This window comes from Mesoplodon densirostris, chromosome 15 (assembly GCF_025265405.1).
Source record: "Mesoplodon densirostris isolate mMesDen1 chromosome 15, mMesDen1 primary haplotype, whole genome shotgun sequence".
Classification (NCBI taxonomy): domain Eukaryota; kingdom Metazoa; phylum Chordata; class Mammalia; order Artiodactyla; family Ziphiidae; genus Mesoplodon; species Mesoplodon densirostris.
In genome coordinates this window covers 41,198,016-41,221,317 of record NC_082675.1, presented here as the reverse complement: position 1 = coordinate 41,221,317, position 23,302 = coordinate 41,198,016, and the positions used below count along the sequence as shown (strand labels likewise).

Below are 23,302 nucleotides of genomic sequence, written 5' to 3'. Positions count from 1 at the left end.
CTCAGTTACCACTTTTTCCTTTTGTCCTCAATTGTGGACCATCACACCTTTACTCTGTGAGTTGTCTCTGCTACCTGTTCTCCAGTGAGGTAGTTTAAGAGCAGCTGTGGTGGCTGAATAATACTCCCCCAATGATGTGATTAGTTAAGTATCTTGAGATACCGAGATAATCTTGAATTCTCTAGGTGGGCCCAGTGTAATCACAAAGGTCCTTCCTTTTGGGGGAGGAGGCAGGAGGATCAGAATATTGAGGGAGAAAAATGTAAGCATGGAAGCAGAGGTTGGAATGATGCACTTTGAAGATGGAGGGAGGGACCACAAATCAAGGGGATGTAGGGGACCTCTGGAAAAGCCAAGGGAACAGGTTCTCCTTAAGAGCCTCCAGAGGAAGGCAGCCCTGCCAACACCTTGATTATTAGCCCAGTGAAACTGACTGTAGATTTCTGACCTCCCAAACTGTAAGAGAATAATTTGTATTGTTTTAAACCAGTAAGTATGTTGTAATTTGTTACAACAGACATAGGAAACTGATACAGTGACTTAAGGCAAGAAAGCTGGAAAGATCACAAAACCTGTACAGAGTGTTCAAAGTTTAGTTTGATTTGTTGGCTTAATAGTTACTGAAAAGGATGCTGTAAAGAATTGAGATGGCAGCTTCAGGTTGGTGATTTGGGGTGTAGTTGATTGAATAATGAAAGAATATTATGTGCTACAATACAAGCATCAATTTTATAGTAGAATTAAGCTTTTGATGGCTTTTTTCCTTGTATTTTACACAGATCAGAAACCTCTTGATCTTGCCCAGGGTGCTGAAATGAAACACGTTCTTGTTGGTAATAAGGTATGTATGTGGTAATGGATTACATTTATATAATGTAGAAAAAATTTTGAATTCTTGAAATACATAGATGCGTTTTTAATGAAAACATGTTTTTCCGATAGGTCATCTACAAAGCATTGAAACGATACGAAGGCCCTCTCTGGAAGGTAGGTTGGGATGGTTTTTTAATTATAAAACTGGAAAAAAAGATTCTCAGGTGCTCTCTTGTTAAAACTCATTTTCATTATTTTCTGAAGTATATGTGATTTAATAATTATTCAATCTTATCATGTAAACCATTTTTATACTGCTGGACTTTATTAGGCATCCAGTGATTGTAGCAATTAACTGTTGGTCTAACACTTTTAGGTGACCAAGTTTGTACAGAGAAGAGTGGAGGAATTTTTTTTTTCTTACTTAAGCATAGGGTTACAGTATCATCTTTGTTATGAACATTGATCCAGGGAGGACTCAGGAGGAATGTAATATTTGAATTGTCACAGAGCACACATATAAAATCTTTCTGGTTCTAAAGTTTCTTTGCTTTTTGGAGTTCAGTTATTTTCTAGAATTAACTATTTTGGAGCATATAGTTTCTTCTGCATTTGCAGCTGCTCCTATGTATTTATGTACATGTATGTTTATATTGTATAAAATTTAGGATAATTCTCTTTTTTTAGAAACTCATTCAGGCCTTTGAGGAAATTGTCTTTGAAGCCCACAACTGATATGTTTCCTATAAATATCCTTGGGCAGTATTGTCAGAACTATAAACTGTGTTCATTGTTGTTCTTACCAATATGGCATTTCTTCTGTTCCTGTCACCCTGTAGTAGTATGTTTTCATTTCTGCACCCAGTTCCTCAGTTCATGTTTGTTCCTTTTTGAGTGTGGAGTGGTACTGTCCGGATGAAAGGCTCAGATAGAACTGTCATATATTAATTACTTTTTATCAGTCAAGTATTTGAATCTAGATGTATCAACTTGGAAAAATCTTTGTTGTTTTTCCCTTAGAGTTCAAGATTTTTTGGCTGGAGATTATTCTGGGTAGTGTTAGAACATGGAGTCCTCTCATGGTATAGGAAACAGTAAGTATTATGATCCTAATACTTGTTGAATTTCAGCATCTAAATTTTGAATGATTAAAAGTTTTCACTAATCTCTTTTCCTTTTGCCTTGATAATTTATATTTATTTTGAAGGCCCGATGCAGTCCATAATATTTATCGCCAGGGATGCAAACACCTAACTCAAGCAGTATGCACGGTAGGATGACACATGCATCTTTTGCTTAAACTGTGAAATCAGTCCTGCAAGTGATTGCCCTAAATCATTGGTATAAGCTGCCTTGTAAAATCTTGAGGTAGAAAGCACTTGTGCGGTTGAGTTGGCCCTCCGTATCTGCAAGTTCTGCATCTGCTAATTCAACCAACTGTGGATCAAAACTATATAGGAAAAGGAATTCCAGAAAGTTCCAAAAAGCAAAATTTGAATTTACCGTGCACCAGCAACTATTTACATAGCATTTACATTGTATTAAGTATTATAAGTAATCTAAAGATGATTTAAAGTGAGGAGGAGGATGTGCATAGGTTGTATGCAAATACTGTGCCATTTTATATAAGGACCTTGTGCATCCATGGATTTTGGTATCCTTCAGGTGTCCTGGAACCAATCCCCCCACAGATACCGAGGGGTGACTGTATATGTTTTTATTTGAGAACAAGTAAAGTTGTGGAATTCCATTTAAAAAATATAATCAAGTTAAAAAAAATCTCTACACATTGTGGAATAAGAGATGCCTGTTCCAAAAACATTTATACAGAACTTTTACCATTTTGTATGTGTATGTATATATGTATGTATGTGTATGTATGTGTATATATTCACACATAATGTATGCATATACATATCTACATATATATGTGTAGGTGTGCGTTTATTTGTACATGGGTAAATCTGGAAAATGGAAATTTTTCTGGGGGTAAAATTTAAAGCCTATATCAAAATTGGGATTTTTAGGTTCTCCATATTCAGTTCTGTCTGTTTTGCTTTTACCAGCCAGGAGAAAGAATTTTTCCTCCTTTGAGATTAGTCTAAGACTGGAGCCTAGACATGCTTTTTTGCTTGCTGCTTCAAGTTCTTTAGGGTTGTCAACATGCCACGGCAGTGCACCCCCTCTTTAGAGCACAGCCCCTCCCTTTCCGTGTGAACTCCCGGAGGACCAGCAGCATCGCCCTCGGGCCGTCACAGGCTCAGTCACCTGCCCCTGCACTCAGGCCTCCTTACACATGCTGGTCCCTTAGTGTCCTCACTCCCCTTCCTCCCTTCACATTAGACCAGAGGGCCAGGGAACTGCTCTCTAGTCTTAGCCATCTAATCTCCTCATTTCTTCTGTTAGTGCAGTCCCGGCCATTCTCTTCTGTTCCAGCTTTTGATTCATTTATTTAACACTAAGGTTCGTCTATCTTAAAACAAAAAATTAAACAAGTTGCTCCCTCACCCTTTTAAAATTTCCCGGTTTTTGACTTCTTTAGAATTGATAGCTTCTGCTGTGTTATGCTTCACCTTGTTTTATAAATTTTGCTTCTTGTATAAGTGTCTACTTAGAGGCTACATTTATGAATCCATATTGATACAAGGTAGCAGGCATTCAGTGACTACTATGAGGCAGGCTCTGTTCACTTTCTAGACTCTTAAGGTAGAAGCTTAGGTTATTGATTTGAGACTTTTCTAATACAGGTGTTTACACCTATAAATTTTGTTTAATTGTGGTAAAATACACATAACATAAAACTTACCATCTTAACCATTTTTAAGTTCAGTAGCATTAACTCTATTCACTTTGTTGTACAGTAGGTCTCTAGAACTTTTTCATCTTGCAGAACTGAAACTCAATACCCATTGAATAGCGCCTCTCTATTTCCAGTACCCTGCCACCTGGCAACCACCATTCTACTTTCTGTTTCTATGCTTTTGACTATTTTAGATACCTCACATGAGTGGAATTGTACAGTATTTGTCTGGCTTATTTCACTTAGCATAATGTCCTCAAGGTTCATCCATGTTATAACATGTGACAGGGTTTCTTTTTTTTAAGGCTGAATAATATTCCATTGTTATGCATAGACCACATTTTCTTTATCCATTCCTCTATCAATGGATGTTTTGAGTTGCTTCCACCTTTTGGTTATTGTGAATAATGCTGCTATAAACACAGGAGTGAAAATGTCTCACCAAGATCCTGCTTTCATTTCTTCTGGATATATACCTAGACGTGGAATTGTTGGGTCATATGGTAGTTCTATTTTTAATTTTTTAAGGAACTTCCATAACATCTGCGCCATTTTACATTCATACCAATAGTGCTCCAATTTCTCCACATCCTCACCACAACACTTTTTTTTTCTGTGGGTTTTGTTTGTTTGTTTGCCATTCTAATAAGTATGAGGTAGTATCTAATTGTAGTTTGATTTCCATTTCCCTGATGACTAGTGATGTTGACCATTTTTTCATGTACTTATTGACCATTTGTATGTTGTTTTTGGAGAAATGTCTGTTTAAATCTCTTGCCCATTTTTTTTTTTTTTTTTTTTTTTTTTGGTGGTACGCGGGCCTCTCACTGCTGTGGCCTCTCCCGTTGCGGAGCACAGGCTCTGAGGTGCGAGCTCAGCAGCCATGGCGCACGGGCCCAACCACTCCATGGCATGTGGGATCTTCCCGGACCGGGGCACAAACCCATGTCCCCTGCATCGGCAGGCGGACTCTCAACCACTGCGCCACCGGGGAAGCCCTCTTGCCCTTTTTTTTTTTTTTTTTTTTTGTGGTACGTGGGCCTCTCACTGCTGTGGCCTCTCCCGTTGTGGAGCACAGGCTCCAGACACGCAGGCCCAGCGGCCATGGCTCACGGGCCCAGCCACTCCGTGGCATGCGGGATCCTCCCGGACCAGGGCACAAACCCGTGTCCCCTGCATCGGCAGGCGGACTCTCAACCGCTGCACCACCAGGGAAGCCCTTGCCCATTTTTTAATCAGTTTTTTTTTTTCTTTTCTTGTTGGTGTTGACTTGTAGGAGTACTTTGTATATTCTGGATATTAACCCCTTATCAGATACGTGATTTGTACATATTGTCTCCAGTTTCATGGGTTGTCTTTTCACTCTGCTGATAATGTCCATTGATGCATAGAAGTTTTTATTTTTTATATAGTCCAGTTTATGTTTTTTCTTTTGTCACTTGCGCTGTTGGTATCATATCCAGGAAACCACTGCCAAGTTCCAATGCCATGAAGCTTTCTTCCCAAGTTTTCTTACAAGAGTTTTATAGTTTTAGCTCTGACACTGAGGCATCGGTTTTTCCTGAGACCTTTCTCCTTGGCTTGCAGGTGGCGGCCTCCTTGCTTTGTCCTCACATGACTTTTTCTCTGTGTGCAGGCATCCCTGCTTTCTCTTCCTCTCCTTGTAAGGACAGCAGTCATACTGGATTAGAGTTCCACCCATATGATCTCATTTTTACCTTAATTACCTCTTATAAAAGCTCTATCTCCAAATGTAGTTTCATTGGGGATTAGGGCTTGAACATATGAAGCCCTTAATCTGATTGAGTAAGTTCTTTTCCTTTCCTAGTTTACTGAGATCCCTCATTATGAAAATCTGTTGAATTTTTTTAAATGCTATTTTCCATGTTATTGAAATGATCATATGGTTTTACTCATTCTGTTAATATGATTAGTTGTATTGATAGACTTTAGGGTGTTAATAAAGTCAATCTTATATTGCTGGGACAAATCCCAGGTGGTTATGATAAATTACCATTTTTTTTTTTTTTTTTTCTTTTTGCGGTATGCGGGCCTCTCACTGTTGTGGCCTCTCCCGTTGCGGAGCACAGGCTCCGGATGCGCAGGCCCAGCGGCCATGGCTCACGGGCCCAGCCGCTCCGCGGCATATGGGATCCTCCCAGACCGGGACACGAACCCGTATCCCCTGCATCGGCAGGCGGACTCTTAACCACTGCGCCACCAGGGAGGCCCAAATTACCATTTTAATATATTGTTTGTTAATACTTTGTTAAGAATTTTTGCTTTTTTGTTCATGCTGGATATTGGTTTATATTTCTCCTGTGATATTTTGTCTGGTTTCATATAATGAATTGGAAAATGTTCCTTTTCAGTTTTCTAGAAGAGTTTGTATAGGACTAGGTTACTGCTTCCTTAAATGCTTGATAGAATTCACCTGTGAAGTCACATGGGTCAGGAGGTTTTAGTGTGGGGGTGGGGGAGGATTGTAGTTACAAATTTAATTTCTTCAGTTGCTATAGGGCTATTCACATTTTCTGTTTCTTTTTTGGGTTGGTGTTTGTAATTTTTGCCTTTCAAGAAATTTGTCCATTTTCTTCTGGGTTATAAAACTTAGGGTTAGTAATATTCCCATATTATGTTTTTTTATATATATAAATAAGTTTTATTTTTTTATTTTTTTATTTTTTATTTTGCTTTATAACAAATTTAATCAGTTATACATATACATATGTTCCCATATCCCCTCCCTTTTGCGTCTCCCTCCCGCCCTCCCTATCCCACCCCTCCAGGCGGTCACAAAGCACCGAGCTGATCTCCCTGTGCTATGCGGCTGCTTCCCACTAGCTATCTACCTTACGTTTGGTAGTGTATATATGTCCATGCCGCTCTTTCACTTTGACACAGCTTACCCTTCCCCCTCCCTATATCCTCAAGTCCATTCTCTAGTAGGTCTGTGTCTTTATTCCTGTCTTACCCCTATGTTCTTCATGACATTTTTTTTTCTTAAAATCCATATACCATATTATGTTTTTAATGTCTGTGTGATAGGTAGCGTTATATGCTTTTACTTTTTATATTGGTAATTTGTGTTTTCCTTTTTTTCCTAGATCAGTCTGTCGAGCACTTTATCAGTTTTATTGATCCTTTCGAAGAACCAGCTCTTGATTTCACTGAAATATTTCTCTTGTTTTTGCTATTTCATTGATTTTTTTAATTCATGTTAAATAATTTCTCCATGTGTTGGGCTTGCTTTGCTCTTTTATTGTTTCTTAAGGTTGAAGTTTAGATTATTCAAATTATCATCCAGTTCAAAATATTTTCTAATTCCTATTATGATTTCTTCTTTGAACCAGTGAATGTTTAGAAGTGTGTTGTTAAATTTCCAAGTAATTGGGGTTTTCCTAATTACTGTGTTTTTGATTTATAATGTAATTCCATTTTGGTCATTGAAAATTTTCGATATGATTTCCGTCTCGTCAAATTTATTGAGACTTGCTTGATGACTACATATGGATTATCCTAGAGAATGCACTGGAAAATAATGTGTATTTTGCTATTGTTGGGGGTCATGTCCTATAAACATTCAGTCATGATGGTTGATAGTGTTGTTCAGATCTTCTGTGTCTTTGCTGCCTTTTTTTTTTTCTAATTGTATCAATTGCTGAGAGAAGGGTGTTTAAATCTCCAACTATACTTGTAGAATTATTTATTTCTTACTCTGTTACTGATCACAAACATATTTATGATTGTTGTCTTCCTGATTAATTTACCCTTTTAGCATTATGTGGTGGTCCTCTTTATCTCCTGTAATAATGCATTTTGTTTTGAAATCTATTTTGCTTGATATTAATATAACCACTCAGGCTTTCTTATGGTTACTGTTTGCATAGTATCTTTTTTTCTATCTAGTTACTTTCAACCTAGCTGTATCTTTATATTTATCTTCTGTCTCTTGTAGATAGTATATATTTGGGTCCCTATTAACCATTCTGACATCTTTTGCCTTTTAATTAGATTTCTTTGGAGAATGTGGTCCACTTTTTTACTTCATATGTCAAGTTATTTTGGATTGTATCCTTAATGTTAAGTTCTGGAGATCCTGGATTCTTTATTTTTCTCCATTAAATGTTATTTCCATTGTTTTAGGTCATTTTCTTGGCTGGGTTTGGATTGTAAACTCTGTTTCTTGGATGGCAGCTCTGGTCTGTATTTCAGTGACTGCTTGGAATCTATTTTGTGCATCATTAAGAGATGTGAAAAGACAGAGTTTGGGATTCCCATCTCTGTCTCTTTCCATTGGGTGACTCCCCTGCTCTCTTTAGTATTTATGGCTGCCCAGCTCTGCTTTTTTTTTTTTTTTTTTTTTTTTTTTTTTTTTTTTTTGCGGTATGCGGGCCTCTCACTGTTGTGGCCTCCCCCGTTGCGGAGCACAGGCTCCGGACGCGCAGGCTCCGGACGCGCAGGCTCAGCGGCCATGGCTCACGGGCCCAGCCGCTCCGCGGCATATGGGATCCTCCCAGACCGGGGCACGAACCCGTATCCCCTGCATCGGCAGGCGGACTCTCAACCACTTGCGCCACCAGGGAGGCCCTAGCTCTGCTTTTTTTAATTTCCAAAGTCAGACTGTTGTCCGGGTATGCCCTTGCTGCTGTTGTGTCACCCTCGGGGACCGTACTAGTTCCAGGTGAACAATCTTGGGGGTGGGGGCTTGCTCGCAAAGCTCCTCATTTCCTTTCCTCCAAGGCAACTTGCTCTCCCATGGAGTCGGCCAGCTCTTGTTCACACTCCAGCTCTTCCTTTTCTACTCCTCATGCTTTTACACTCAGTTCAAACATTTTCTATACTCAGCTCAAACAAAAGTTTCAGGAGAGTGGCATGAATAAGAAATTGGAGTTCTTGTATTTAAAGGACTTCATAGCCCAAGCGCATGCTATGTTATATTTAATAGGATAAAAGGAAAACTACATGCCTAGGGGACTATTTATTAGTATTTACTGTGATTAACTAAGAATATGAAAGCCAGATTTGATGTAGATAAGCTACAGTGCATTTGATACTCCCAATGTATCAGTTTTTCTCAGTATTTTAAATGTTCACTCGGGTATTATTGTCATGTTAATATTGTTAATTTTATGTATAGGTAATTTTAGGGTTTTGTTGTATGGGCATGAGTGATGTTGTCTTACTGACTTCTTTATATCCAAGGTAAAACCCACTGATAGCTGCCTCTTCTTTATTAAATGCTTCGATGACACTGTCCATGGCTTCAGGGTTCCTAAGAATAGCCTTCAGCAGACAAGAGAGGTAATTTTATGGATTCATTTATCTTTCATAAAACTTAACATTTAAGAACATGAAGAATATAAGGTAGGCTCAATATTAACATCTAACATCTTGTTGATTGTACCTTTTTAACGGGAGTGATTATATGAAACTTTTGAAATTTGGCTTAGGAATTAATTCCTTATCAACATGTACCTGCAGGTATTTTCTGTTCTTCTTTTTTTTTTAAATTTTGGTTCTGTGAAGGTAAGAGGCCCTTATTAGTTTTGGAAAAAAGCCTAAATGATTATTTAGTCTACCCCTGAATTTATAGGTGAGGAAAACTGAAGACCAAGATTGAAGTGACCTCTCAAGCTCATGCAACTTGCAAGTAACAGAACCTGGCTCCAGCCCAGGTGTTCTGATTTATTACAGTGTAATTACACTGTAATTTTTTTTTTTTCCGGTACGTGGCCCTCTCACTGCTGTGGCCTCTCGCATTGCGGAGCACAGGCTCCGGACACGCAGGCTCAGCGGCCATGGCTCACGGGCCCAGCCGCTCCACGGCACGTGGGATCCTCCCGGACTGGGGCACGAACCCGCGTCCCCTGCCTCGGCAGGCGGACTCTCAACCACTGTGCCACCAGGGAAGCCCCTGTAATTTATTACAGTGTAGACTCAGCCTTTCTTTGTGGTAAACTGAACAATAGCAGCAAGCAAGAAATAGGGATTGATGTGACGGAAATTCATTGTGTAGTTATTTAATGGAGACTCCATATCCCTTTAGATCAAAGCAATATTCGTAGACTTATCTTGTTTTTTGTAAATTATGTAAGGTGTTAAAAGGCTCTATTTTCCAGAGCGGTTAACTTTGGCCTTGCAGAGAACCCTAAACAATACAAAACGTGACTGTCCCAAAATTTCATAAAAGGGTAAGATTTGACCCTGAAAAATGCTGCAAGAAATGAGGTAGAAGTAAGATAGATATTTTTAGGTCAAGCATTCCATCTTTTTGTGAAATCACTAATTTTTAAAAATATTTGTTATTTATTTATTTATCTATTTATTTTGGCTGCACCGGGTCTTCGTCACGGCATGTGGGATCTTTAGATGCAGCACGCAGACTTCTTAGTTGCGGCACACAGACTTCTTAGTTGCCGCGTGCATGCAGGATCTAGTTCCCTGACCCAGGACTCAGCCTGTGCCCCCTGTGTTGGGAGTGGGGAGTCTTATCCACTGGACCACCAGGGAAGTCCCACTAATTTTTTAAAAACATAGTAAAAATTAAAGCATCAGAGTAATTGTTGGCTCTCTTAAAATGGTCTGTCTTGCGCTTATGGCAAGTTGGTAAATTGTTTCTGGATGCATCTTATACAGTAACTTATTCAACAGTGTTGAGAACCTATAATTCTAAGTGCAAGATTCTCCACCCATTGTTTAGTTTTTATAATGTGTTTCAGTATTAATATGAATGAATATGTAAACTTATAGATGGTATTTTTTAAAGTATTGGGAAAATTTTTTATCCAGACATGTCATGGACAAGAGACCTGCATCATTATTTTGTTGGGAATTTTTGTTTTGTTTTGTTTTTTTGAGGCCGTAATATTTTTTTTTCTTCATGTACATTTTATTCTTCCCAGATTGTTGTCATAATATCTGTTTTGAGTAAAAGTGTGTTTTACTTTTATTTAAATCCTTGTATTATTCCAGGACTGGCTGGAAGCAATAGAAGAGCATTCTGCTTACAGCACTCACTACTGTTCCCAGGACCAGTTGACAGATGATGAAGAGGAAGATGCAGTTTCTGCTGTAGACTTGAAGGAATCCTTAGAGGTAAATAGGAAAACCTGACCTGTATACCGAACTCTATCACTCAGGTTTTACCAAGAATTTTTTTTTTTTTAAATATGAGGTTTTGAAATTAAGATTTCTCACAGCAGAAGTAGTATTACTTTTCCAGTAATATTCTCATGCCACTTACACTGTCTCTGTTACAGTAATAACTATTAGATGTCTCAGTAAATAGTCTCTAAAGATAGGCATGTGCCTACGTGTATCATTTCTGGTTAAGATTTTTATGTTGTAATCAGATTGTCATTCTCTTTGAAAGCTGCCGCCCCTAGGGGGAGCATGCTTGCTTGCCTTACTGCCCTTTATGACTTCACTGTATATTTCAGATATAGTGATAGTGATACCTTTCCTGGTCTGTAGTTTCATTTAAAAGCACCTGTAATCTGTAACTTCATTGATTAGAGGTAAGGTAAAGCATCAGTAATGAATGGAGAGGCCCTCATCTGAAGTGACATCAATGCCTCATCCATAGAGAAATACCAACATAAGTAGTTGAAGTGAAATAGCTATTTTTTTCTTGGCATCAGTTTTCTGGCTATACCTTTTAAATGAATGGGTTTGGAAGAATTAGAACTACGAAAGGATGATGTGTTTCAATCTGAATAATTATGTCAGAGCATATGAATTTGCCTACTAAATTTAATCTTTTTTTTAACATCTTTATTGGAGTATAATTGCTTTACAGTGGTATGTTAGTTTCTGCTGTATAACAAAGGGAATCAGCTATACATATACATACATCCCCATATCCCCTCCCTCTTGCGTCTCCCTCCCACCCCCTAGGTGGACACAAAGCACCAAGCTGATCTTTCAGTGCTGTGTGGCTGCTTCCCACTAGCTATCTATTTTACATTTGGTAATCTTTTTTTTTAATGAAATGAATTTATTGCAGGATTTGAATGTTTCTAAATCAACAACTTTAGTGAATTTAAGTTCGCTAATACCTAAGGAGTTTTATTGGGGACCTATAACTTTAAAGTAAGAAAGAGATTTTGACACTTTTGATCCCTAATCTTAATTTATGATGGAACGTTAGAGAATTTGAGCCCTTCCATGTTTTGCTGAAGACATTCCCCAGTAGTTGACTGTTGCTTTACCAGCACTCCTTCTATTTTAAGGCCGAATATGGTGACAGCCGTAAACATAATTTTCAGATCAGTGAACTTTGCAAAAGTAACATCTACCAGAGCATCTAAATAACATTAAAACTGTTCAGGTAAATAAAGAAGGTTTAAATATCTCTGGCCAAAATCATGTTAAACAAGTAAAAAATAAAGCTGTGCTAAATATTTTAACTTCTGGTCAGGTTCCCTAAGTGAAAAAGAAATCTTTCCCTATTTATCCACCCTCAATATAAGGTAAATGATAAAACCTGGAAGGGCTTACAAAGCACAACAATTTCCCAGGATTATGGTAATTTTAAGACCTATTTAATGGAAGTTACAGGTAAAATAAAAGCATACTAACTTGCATATCATTAAAAAATTTCCTTGAAGAAATGTTTCTTCTTTAGCTCAATTTTCAAATTTTAGGGTTATCAGCCACAACTGTACCTTTTATTTTATTCTTTATTTGAATATTGTGTAAACTTTAAAGCCCTGAGGTTTTTGCCTTCTAGATTTTATAGCACCTGAAGTCAATGAGAGTCTCAGCCAGTATTAAGTACTTGAGGTTTTGCAGGCTATACAGTTATCTTTGTCCAACAGAATTTGAATGCTAACTCTGGGAATTCTGACTCCGTCTCAGTTTGTGGAGGTTGGTCAAAAATGGGCAAATCTGAAATGAACTTTGATGTATGTTGATGGGTAGCTTGTGGTAGACGGGCTCCAAAATGCCCTCAATCCCTGGGTTCTTTGGTTGCAAGGAAATACTCAGACCAATTTGTGAAATAGGCCTATTCTACATGTCTATAGACTTTCTAAAGGAAATGAGGAGCTCTAGGACTGGAATGTTCTGAAACTTCCTGAATTAACATAAAATTAACCTCATTTCCTCAACATGCTTTTGGACGAGTAAGTAGATCTATAAGAAATTGGGGGAATGGGGGCATGTCCACACTGAAAAAATGACCGTGTTATATGATGCTCTTGGTCCCACTTTAGCTCCACCTAAATGAGGGTCTCCAAAAACTTAAAACATTTTCTCTTAGCCTTCAGTCTGTCACTGCCTTGAGGTTAGGCCTACAGGGAGAAAAGTGTAAGACAAATAGAAATACTGGCCTTACAGTTGTTGCCTTAGTGGCAACTTGAAAATATTTCAGAAATAAAAATTGGAAGAGAAATTTAAGCAACTATTGGTACAGAACTTCACTGTCCAATATGATAGCTACTAGATACATTTACATTTAAATGAATTGGAGTTAAATGAAAAACTCATTTCCTCATTTTAACTAGCCACATTTCAAGTGCTCCATAGTTACATGTGGCTATCACCTTGGACAGTGCAGATATAGAATGTTTTCATCATTGTAGAAAGTTCTGTTGGATCAAGTTGGGGTAGGCTCTTAGCTTTGAGGGGGCACTAGGAGAGTGGGGTTTTTCTTTGTTGACGACCTCTTGATTCTAATAGGCTCTGAATTGTACCTGTGTTGTAAGAAATAATGAGCAGATGATGCTATATTTAAACCAAATGAGAAAGTAATATCAGATTTTCATGACTGAAGAAGAAATGATTTCTAATTAAAGTGAATGTGCAGAAAGATGCGTGTACATCAACTCAAAGCTGATAGAGTGGTTGGTACGCCCATACAAGAATCAGGCAGATTTATATATATATATTGATATAGTTAAGATTTATAGCTAAGTGAAAAGGGCAAGGTGTTAAATGGTGTATCTAATATGCTTCTACATGGCAGAAAGAAAGCAGGGATGCACACACACATTTGTATAGGTTAGATCATCCCAGGAAAGATGAGAAATTATTAGCAGTTGTTGCTTTGAGACTGGGAAAGGGGGAAGACAGGGACTCTAGGGCTGACAAGTACGTGAGGGAGAGTTGCCTTTCTCCGTGTATTGTGTTTCTTTTTTCTTTCTTTCTTTTAACTTTGTGTAGATAACTAATGCAAAATACAACATTAAGAAGATTACAAATCACCAGGTACCAAAGAGAATCAGTGTGCTGTGGACTGCCTTAGATTGAGGGAAGATGGAGTGTGGGGTTATCCTTGAAGTGGATTTGGCTGGAGTTAGGAAGATTTGGAGATGAGTACGGGGCACCAGTACTTGCAGTGCTGGCTGTTTTCTGCAGAGGAAAGCTATCAGGGTTTTACAACCATTTTTTTGTTTGTTTGTTTTTGCGGTACGCGGGCCTCTCACTGTTGTGGCCTCTCCCGTTGCAGAGCACAGGCTCCGGACTCGCAGGCTCAGTGGCCATGGCTCACGGGCCCAGCCGCTCCGCGGCATGTGGGATCCTCCCGGACCGGGGCACGAACCCGTGTGCCCTGCATCAGCAGGCGGACTCTCAACCACTGCGCCACCAGGGAAGCCCTACAACCATTATTTTTAAAGTTTAAATCAATATTATTAAGGTACAATTTTTATGTAATAAAATGAGGGCATTTTAGCATCTTCGGCGTGATGTGTTTTGACAAATACCCTGTGTAACCACCGCTCCTATCAAGGTGTAGAACATTTTTATCACCTCAAAAAGCTCTCTGGTGCCCCTTCCAGACAGTGCCCTCCACTCCATCTCAGGCAGCCACTGATCTGCTCTGTCTTCACAGGCATTGTCAGCTTTGCCCATTCTAGGATTCCATCTAAATGGAATCACATCATATGTGCTCTTTGGTGCCTGTCATCTTTCACCTGTGGTGTTGTATGTATCATTAGTTTCTTTTTATTTCTGAGAAGGCAGTCTGCTTTGGTTTTTTTTTTTTTTTAGTTGAAGTATAGTTGATTTACAGTGTTGTGTTAGTTTCTGGTGTACATCAAAGTGATTCAGTTATACATATACATACACTCTTTTTCTTCTTTTCCATTGTGGTTTACTACAGGATATTGAATACAGTTGCCTATGCTGTACAGTAGGACCTTGTTGTTTATTTTATATATGGTAGTCTGTATCTGCTAATGCTTCGGTTCTTAATTAACCAAATGTGGATTGTCTGTACGTGGCAAATAGGCTGGAATTAATGACCTCTCTCTCCTACCCGCTCCACTCCTCCCTAAATGCCCACCCCCTTGATATACATTTTTGTTTGGTTGGTTTTTTTTTTTTTGCGGTACGCAGGCCTCTTACTGTTGTGGCCTCTCCCGGAGCACAGGCTCCGGACGCGCAGGCTCAGCGGCCATGGCTTACGGGCTTAGCCGCTCTGCAGCATGTGGGATCCTCCCGGACCAGGGCACGAACCCGTGTCCCCTGCATCGGCAGGCGGACTCTCAACCACTGCGCCACCAGGGAAGCCCTTGATATACATTTTTGAACTCTCTCATATGTCAGGGTTGATAAAGTAGTTAAACATCAACTTAAACAAAACCAACAGCGGAAGTCTGGGTGGGCAGAAGTAGCTGCAGGAGACCGGTGTCCTGATTGTGGCCCGGCTTCTCAACCTGGGTGCCTCCGACTCTCTGCAGCCCAGGTCTGTGGGTGTGCTCCTGTTCTTGGGCTCTGTGCCAGATAACCTGGATTTAAAATACTGTCTCACTTCGGGTATTAGAACACTGCTCAAGTGGGATCTCATTTATGTAGTGTAAATAAAAATTAAAACCTAGGGAATTCCCTGGCAGTCCAGCGGTTAGGAGTCCACGCTTCCACTGCACGGGGGCACAGGTTTGATCCTGGTCAGGGAACCAAGATCATCCCGCAAGCTGCACAGCATGGCGAAAAAAAAAATTAAAACCTAGAAAAATTAAAACCCGACATAAGGTGCATGGCATAGAAGTCAGTGAGACACCATGCTGGGCTCTGCAAAGAATGCATAAGTATTAACCTTCCTAATTAGATTTTTAGGCTTTTGTAATATAACCAGTAGCTGCTACAAGGAAATGATAACAAATTGAAGAATGTGGTTTTAAAAAATTGTATTAATAACCCCTTTCTGGGTTTTTTGCATCAATTAAATGGCATTAATTGTTTAGAATAGATGACACACATTTGTACCCAACTATAAAACAGTATGTGTTGATCACATCTTCTCCAGCTGACCTATTGTAACTCTTAAATAAATTATGGATCAAGGGAACTTTTTTCAGTAACTATCAGATAGGCCAAGGGAAGATGAATGTAATAGTGTTTCTTATCTTTAACGGTAACCACAGGAACTATGATGTTGATCACAGATTCACAGTCTGCAAATGAAGCCAGTGCTTGCTTTTGTGCACCCAGCTAACTTTCACCGTAGGAGAAAACAGAGAAAACAGTAGCACTGGCGCACCGTGCGCATGGGCAGGGGTATTAACTATGTAGAGAGTGAAAATGACGATTTTGTATTAATAAATTATGAGTGGTAACATTTGGTTGTGCAGTGCATATCTTCAGTGGTCCCCAGTTGACTTTTCTCCTTCCTTAAACGTGTATTTACAGGCTATGTCTGGAAAAATGATCCAGCATACAGTTTCTTTGGTGTTTCAAATTGCACAGTGTAGGTATTCACCCTCTCCCTCTCCCCCCGCAAAAAAAGTGAATTGCATTTTTATGTTGTTGGAGCTCTCAAAATAGAGTAATGTACGTTTTAAAGAGAACATTGCTTGTCCCTAGTGTGGTACCACAAGTAATTCTGCTGTGGTTGAGCTGAGCTTCAGAAGCACTGAAAAATTTATAAGGTGAAAAGCATGCGTACCTATATCACCTTGGCACTTAGGTCTGATTTAGGGGGAGCAAAAGTGTTTTGGGGATGAGTCAGTTGAGATTAGGAGTACCAAATAGGGAAGATTCACAGGCTAAGTGTATTACCTTACCTGCAACAATGTGAACCTAATATTGGTAAGATCAAAGTTCTCAGAATATTTTCTTATTGTCGTAACCAACCAACTTTACAATTATGATTTGCTTGCTTTTTCTTGCTTCTTAGTTCCCTTTAAAGGGAAACTAAATAAAACTAACTTCAAAATTACATTGTTAATGTAATAAATGGTTTTATCTGATTTTTTCATTTTGGACTTCCAAATCTATACTAAGATGGGATGCAACTTACATCATGAAACTCTGTATTTATGTTTTGCTTTTAGGGATCTAAATATGTAGAAATGTCAAATTACAAGGAAAAATGAATGCTGTCCCTTATTTTTACAAGCTTTTACTTACTAAGAAGATGTCCTTATTGGTCTGATTATGTGAGGGCTGTGTGCGCTTAGATTGCTGAACGAAAAGCAGCTTGTGGTTTCCAAATGTTAGCACCATCTGGAGTTTTTAAGCAAAAGCAGTTTTTAAAATATATTCTTAATGGGTGCATTTTATAATTTCTCGATGAATTTAATGAAGGCTACTAAAAGTGTGAATAAATCAGAAATCTAACTCCTCAGATATATATTATGTAATGAGTTATTAGAAGTAATTAATGCAGTTGTATGGTACGTGCTTGACCTGTTGAATGTATTTAAAATTTAGATTTATTTTTATTAATCTGTGTGTGATTAACTAATGGTTATATTCAGTTTCTAAGGCAATTTTCTCTCCCCTTTTTCTCTCTGTTAGGAATATGTCTCAATTATTACAGTGTATCAACCTATGAAGTAAAAGTTTTGATGGAAACATTAAAGCATATGTACTGTAAAAATCCGTTATTAGTTTAACTTTGTCTTCTTCTTTTTTCCTTTTCCAGAAAGCACAGATATGCCAGCAGAGACTAGACAGGGAAATTTCCAACTTTCTCAGAATGATTAAGGAGTGTGACGTGGCTAAAGGTAAAAAAGACACACCCCACACCCCACACCCCACTCTTGAACACAACCCATTATCATAGATGTTCACCCTTTGGTTGACTATACAGTTTAGATAATTTTGGGGTTTGAATTCAGAATTGTATTTGAAAAAGTTAAAGTTAACCTTTTGGGGCTGTGAATTCATTTTGGCTACGTAGTGAGACTGTTTATGAATCCCAGAAGACTTGGATTTTGCGGTCAAATTGTCTTGGGTTTGAATCCTTGTTCTGCCACTTATTAATTGTTACTTTTGAGCAGAACATTTAATTTCTCTGAGCCTTGGTTTCCCTATCTATAAAATGAAGGGGTTGGCAGTCTTTTGCCATTCTGTGAATGTATGTGTGAATTTGTCTAATTATTAATCTCCCTTTCAAAGGTAATTTTTTGTGCCTTTACTCTCCTTTAGTTATGAATTATCAGGAGTTAATTATAAATACTCCAAAAATCAAAATACAATCCAGTACAAAATACAAAATCCCAATATAAAATCCAATACACAAATTAGGTTTTGAGAAAAAATTATTGATTATAAATTAAACAGTTATCATGTTCCTTAGACTTAAGACTCTTAACAGTTGCTTTAGACTTTAGCTATGATGTGTTTATAAAGAACTCCACTGAAATATAATCAACTGAGTTGTCTGTAAGTTTATGATTAACTACTGATTTTAATCATGATCTAGTTTACGTGTGCCCAGGGAATGTGAAGAAATGTTAATATTAGAGTAAACTGAACATAAGTGTTCTGTATCTGTCCAGATATACCTTGGGCATCCCTTTACTTCAGTTCAACAAACAACGTATTTATATGAGTGATGGTAGCTTTGGGAAGGACAGCAGTCAAGTCATTTTGATTATTAATTGCAAGCAAGGATATTTTATTACTTAAGGCTCTTCATCCTCAGTGGGCTTTTAAAATAATAACAGCTTCATTAGACATAATTCACATAAGCCTAGAATTCACCTATGTGGAGTATACCATTCAGTGGCTTTTAGTATATTCACAGAGCTATGCAACTGTGACCATCAATGGGCTTTTAAAATACCATCCTCACCAAAAACCATCAAAACTAAGCAGAGATACTAACAACATTTAAAAGATACAGAAACTGTATAGAGTGAGATGAAATATAAGGATTAATTTTGTTAACTTGGACCAAAGAAAGAAATTATATGAGAACTACAACCAAATTACATTGTTTTTTTCTTTTAAACCTTGAGTCAGATCTCTTGGTTCAGATCGTTGGTATGACATGTCACTCATAATGATGGCATGCATCATTTGTGCACTTAGAGACATACATGATACTCAGTACCGCAAGAGTGATTTCATTTTGGACAGTGTCATCTGGGAAACTTTGAAATATTTGACTGTGATCTGACAATTCTATTTCATATATCTACAGTAAAAGTCAGTGGGTTTATATGTAAACAATTATGTATAGAAATTATGTTCAGAAATTATAGACGTTATTTTCTGAAAGATTGGTGTAGATAAATAAAACTACATTTTATGTAAATACTAAGTAAATAGGGTTGAGATAATTTCATGAATGGAATTGGAGTTTTGAAGGTAACTGAGTCTGCTCTTAATGCCAGGGATTGTACAGAATAATCTTGTACCATGTGTTTTATTAAAGGAAGCTGATAGATACACATCCTGTTCCCAACTGCCTACATAGTTTGCCAGTGACTTCTCAAGATGAAAAACGAAAGTGTTTGTGGGCAGAGTCCAGCTCTTGTGGTTGAAATTGTTAGTTGTCTTACATTTTAGTACGAAACTATATGAACATGGACTTTAAGACTCAACGCCCTTCTTCCCTATTGCGTCTTCTACGGTACCTGTTCTGCACCACCTCAATCCAAATCACTGCAGCAGCCTGTCCTTTAGTCTCCCTGCCTTTGGGAACCTCCTGCATTCCATCCTTAAAGGGAATTGAATCAGAAGCCTTTCAGGACCTCTTCCAACTCAGATTCTGTGAAATACTGCATTATTGCTGCCAGATTAATTTTAGAAAGTTACTTTTAAAAAAAATTATTATAAATGGTTTTTTTTTCTGTTGAGAAAATCTTTTAAGTGTCCTTGAAACTACAGAATAAAATGCAACCTCTTTATCCTGGCATTTAAGGACTTTCATAGCCCGATCACAAACTGTTTTTTTAGCTTTATTTACAATTCTTCTCCCCCGTGACCCCCGTAAACACTTTAGACCAAACAGTGTCTTTGGTCTGAAATGTCCTCTATTAAAATAATGCTTTCATTTTCATGAGTGGACCTTAAACCTAATTTCTGCCTGGATTAATGCCAAATTTATGTATCTGACATTGGCAACACATCATTCAAGGTGCAAAGAATGCTGTTTTAAAATCTCTACTATTTTATCTTCACCAAAAGCCTGGCTGTGAAAACAAATAAAATCACTCAAACTTATAAAACTTTTGGAAGACTTCCTGAAAGCCATGCAGTCAATCTGTTCTCCCTGACAACCTTAAATTTACCTTTAGGTGTAGCAGCCAGGTTTTGACTATTATAAATAATGTTGTATTGTACATTTATATTTAATCACATCACTTTATTACCATAGGATTCTTGGAAGTGGGATTAATTGGTGAAAGTATATTAACATTTTTGAGCGGGATTAATTGGTGAAAGTATATTAACATTTTTGAGCCTATTGATATATACTGCTAAGTTACTTTCCAAAAAAGATATATTACTTTACATGCCAAGTTTAATGCATGCACTTTATTGCATGTTACTAAATGTATATAGTAAATCCCTGGTTAAAGACATTTGCATGTTTTCAGTTATCTAAAAGAAAAATATCTTAAAAGGAAAAGCACTTTTATTCAACCCACTTAAAACTCTCCTCAAAATTCTAGGCGTTGAGTAAATATTCTTATCACCACCTTGACTGTTGCCACCCCAGTCCAAGCCACCCTTGTCTCCTACATGCACTATTAAAACAGCCTCCTGACTCAGATCCCACCCTTGTCCCTACAGTCCCTGTCCCAGGGATCTTTCTAAAGCATCAGTGGGTTGATGTCCTTTGCTCAAAACATCCATTTGCTTCCAGGTCTTCTCACTTAGAGTGAAAGACAGAGTCCTTCTAATGATCTACAGAGCCCTCCAGTCCCCTCTCATCTCTGTCTTCATCTCCTGGTTCCCCCACCTGCCTCTCTCTAGCCTCACTGGCCTTCTTGCTGTCCCTCAAAGCTGCCTTGGGCCTGGGCGGGTGTTCTGGCATCTCTGCCTGTAAGGCTTTACTCCAGGGTTCGCCCTCCCTCCCCAGGTCTCTACTCCAGCAGAACCTTCCCACTGAGGCCCTCTCTTGCCGCCTGCACTGGTTTGCTCCTCCACAGCTGTTCTCTGCCCTGCTTGGTGCTTTGGGCCCGTGATCACTGTCGACTTTAGAAGTATTACTAGGGGTTCTTTGCCCTTGGCCCTCTGATTGGGTCCAGCAAATGGGAGGTCCTGTGCGGAGATGGGTGGAGGGGTGGGAGGAGGAGCAGGTCGGGGTTACCCTGCTCCCTCCTGCAGGCTGTGGTCTAACCCTGCTGCTGGGCTCCACCCCGCCACGGGCCCCATTCTGTGGCTCCAGCTCCTCCTGTACCTTGCCTTGGCCCCGCTGTCCCAGGGTGGTAACTGGCCTGCATTCCTCTCTGTTAGTTCGCTCACGCTCCTCATCTTTGAGTCATCTCTTTTTAAAATTCTTTTCAGTTACACTTTGACTTTGCTGGCTCTTCCTGCCAGGACATTCCTGATAACAAGTCCCGGCTAAACTTCCAGCTCCAGCACTGGCTATCCCCTTCCTTGTGTTATTCTTCTCTTTGTCACTTATCAACCTTCCTATATATGTGTGTGGAGTTGACTGTCTGCCTCTCCTTTTGGAATATAAACTCCACGAAGGGAGGCACTTTGGTCTGTTTTATTCACTGATTATCCTCAGCTCCTAAACAGCGCATGGCATGTGGTAGGAGCTTGTGCTCGTTTGCCTTTCTCCCCCTCTCCTTCCTACCCATCCTCCCCTCCCATTCACACACACACACACACACACACACACACACACACACACACACACACGCATTTTGAGTGAATAAAATGAATAACGTATTTAGCTAATAAATTTATAACTTATTTCTGTTGAACTCAGGGAGAAACAAGTACTGCATTTGTTTTGTCAAGTTAATGAGCGAACAGATTGTACAATTCGGTGAGACCTTATAGAGACAAACAAATTGGGGAAGAAGCTGTCCACACTGGAGAGTGTTTTGCATTCTTTTACCAATAGGGGTTCCGCAGTCAGTGCCACTGCTTTTTATATCCTACTCTTCTCCTGTGGTTTCAGTGTTTTTCCTGAGGCAGACTTGTGGTAGTTCTTTGACTGAGGGTCTGCGGGTGGTAGAATTTCTCTCTCATCTAAATCTTTTTTTTTTTTTTTTTATCCCCACTGGGTTACAGTTACCGTCCATTAGCATTTTGAAGATGTGATTCCAATTTCTTCTGACTTCTGATATTCTAATGATGATTCTTTGGTGAAGAGTCTTTTTTTTTTTCTTTTTATGTTCACTTATGGCTTTTCAAAGATCTCCACTTTGTCCTTGGTGTTTTGTGCTTTTAATCTGCCTTGATATCTGCTGCTTGAGATGTTTTTTAATTCAAAGACTCTTTCATTCTTTCTTCAATCTAGAAAAGTTCTTCGCTGTTCTCTCCTCACACTGTGCTTCTTCATCTGTTCTGTTCTCTTTGCTGAAACTCCTCGTGGGTATGTGTGGAACCTTCTTATTTACTCCCCGCCGCGTAGTTCCTCATTCTCTTTCTATTTTTCTGTTACATTCTGAGCAGTTTCCTCAGATCTGTTTTCTAGTTTCAGTTTCTTTCTCAGTTTGATCTATTTTGGCTGTTTAATCCTTTGACTTTCTAATCCTAATTATATTTCGTAATTCTAGAAATTCTAGGTGGTGGTTTTAAAGTTTTAATTTTTTCCATAGAAGCCTGCTCTTTCATGTTACATATATTTTGAACTTTATCTCTCATAATTTTAAGCGTGTAAAGTTAAAGCCCCTTTCAGCATGTTCTTACGTCTCAAGTTGTTGTGGCTAACTGTCCCTTAGGATGGATTGTTTCCTTCACGGTGGATTTTAGCTTTTTATTGAGAGCTTGTTTTTTTCTGCCTCCTGGATTATGGAAGTGTCCCTACACGGTAGTTCTTTGTCTGTTTCTGTTGAGGATGTAATAGTTTTAAAATTGGATTGCATATCTAGATGCAGCCTGAGCGAGGGATTTCTGTGTTTCATGATTCCCACCTACAGTACTAGGCAGAAAGTGCCCTTCTTCACTGCTTCCCTGAGCCCATTCCTGCTTTCACTGGGGGTCAAGGCCTTGCTCTGCTTGGTGAGACCAGAGCCACATCTCCCCCTCATGTAGGTGTGAAGGCACGGCTTTCAGCCCCTGCTTTATGTCCTAGCTGACCTCTGACACCCCTGTGCTTGGCCTTCCCTACCATGCCCTCCCTGGCATGCGCCTCTTCTGTCAGCCTTGACTTCTCTGCTGGTTTCCAGCGTATCTGGGATTTTGTTCTTTCAAACTCGGCTATATATGATTTAATTATTATTTTATCAGCATCTTTATGGGTTGGGGTTAGAGGGATGTTTCTCCATCAGCTTAGTAAGCCAGGTACAAGTGTCCCATGTACTTTCTAATGTAAAATATATC

The 23,302-nt window shown here is 38.9% G+C and overlaps 1 protein-coding gene across 5 annotated transcripts in view; it reads left to right on the top strand.

Moving 5' to 3' along the window:
- OSBPL1A (oxysterol binding protein like 1A) overlaps positions 1-23,302 on the top strand; it is a 247,180-nt gene that overhangs the window by 57,079 nt on the left and 166,799 nt on the right. For 4 of the 5 annotated variants that reach the window (XR_009534543.1, XM_060119253.1, XM_060119252.1 and 1 more), the window contains 7 exons: positions 780-841; positions 943-987; positions 1,834-1,907; positions 2,021-2,084; positions 8,819-8,917; positions 10,589-10,711; positions 17,487-17,568. Coding sequence is in view for 4 of the 5 variants with exons in the window: in XM_060119253.1 (XP_059975236.1) it covers positions 780-841; positions 943-987; positions 1,834-1,907; positions 2,021-2,084; positions 8,819-8,917; positions 10,589-10,711; positions 17,487-17,568 (549 nt within the window). In the remaining variant the exon portion in view is untranslated. The remainder of the gene's footprint in view (positions 1-779; positions 842-942; positions 988-1,833; positions 1,908-2,020; positions 2,085-8,818; positions 8,918-10,588; positions 10,712-17,486; positions 17,569-23,302) is intronic. The other variant, XM_060119255.1, reaches the window with a different exon arrangement.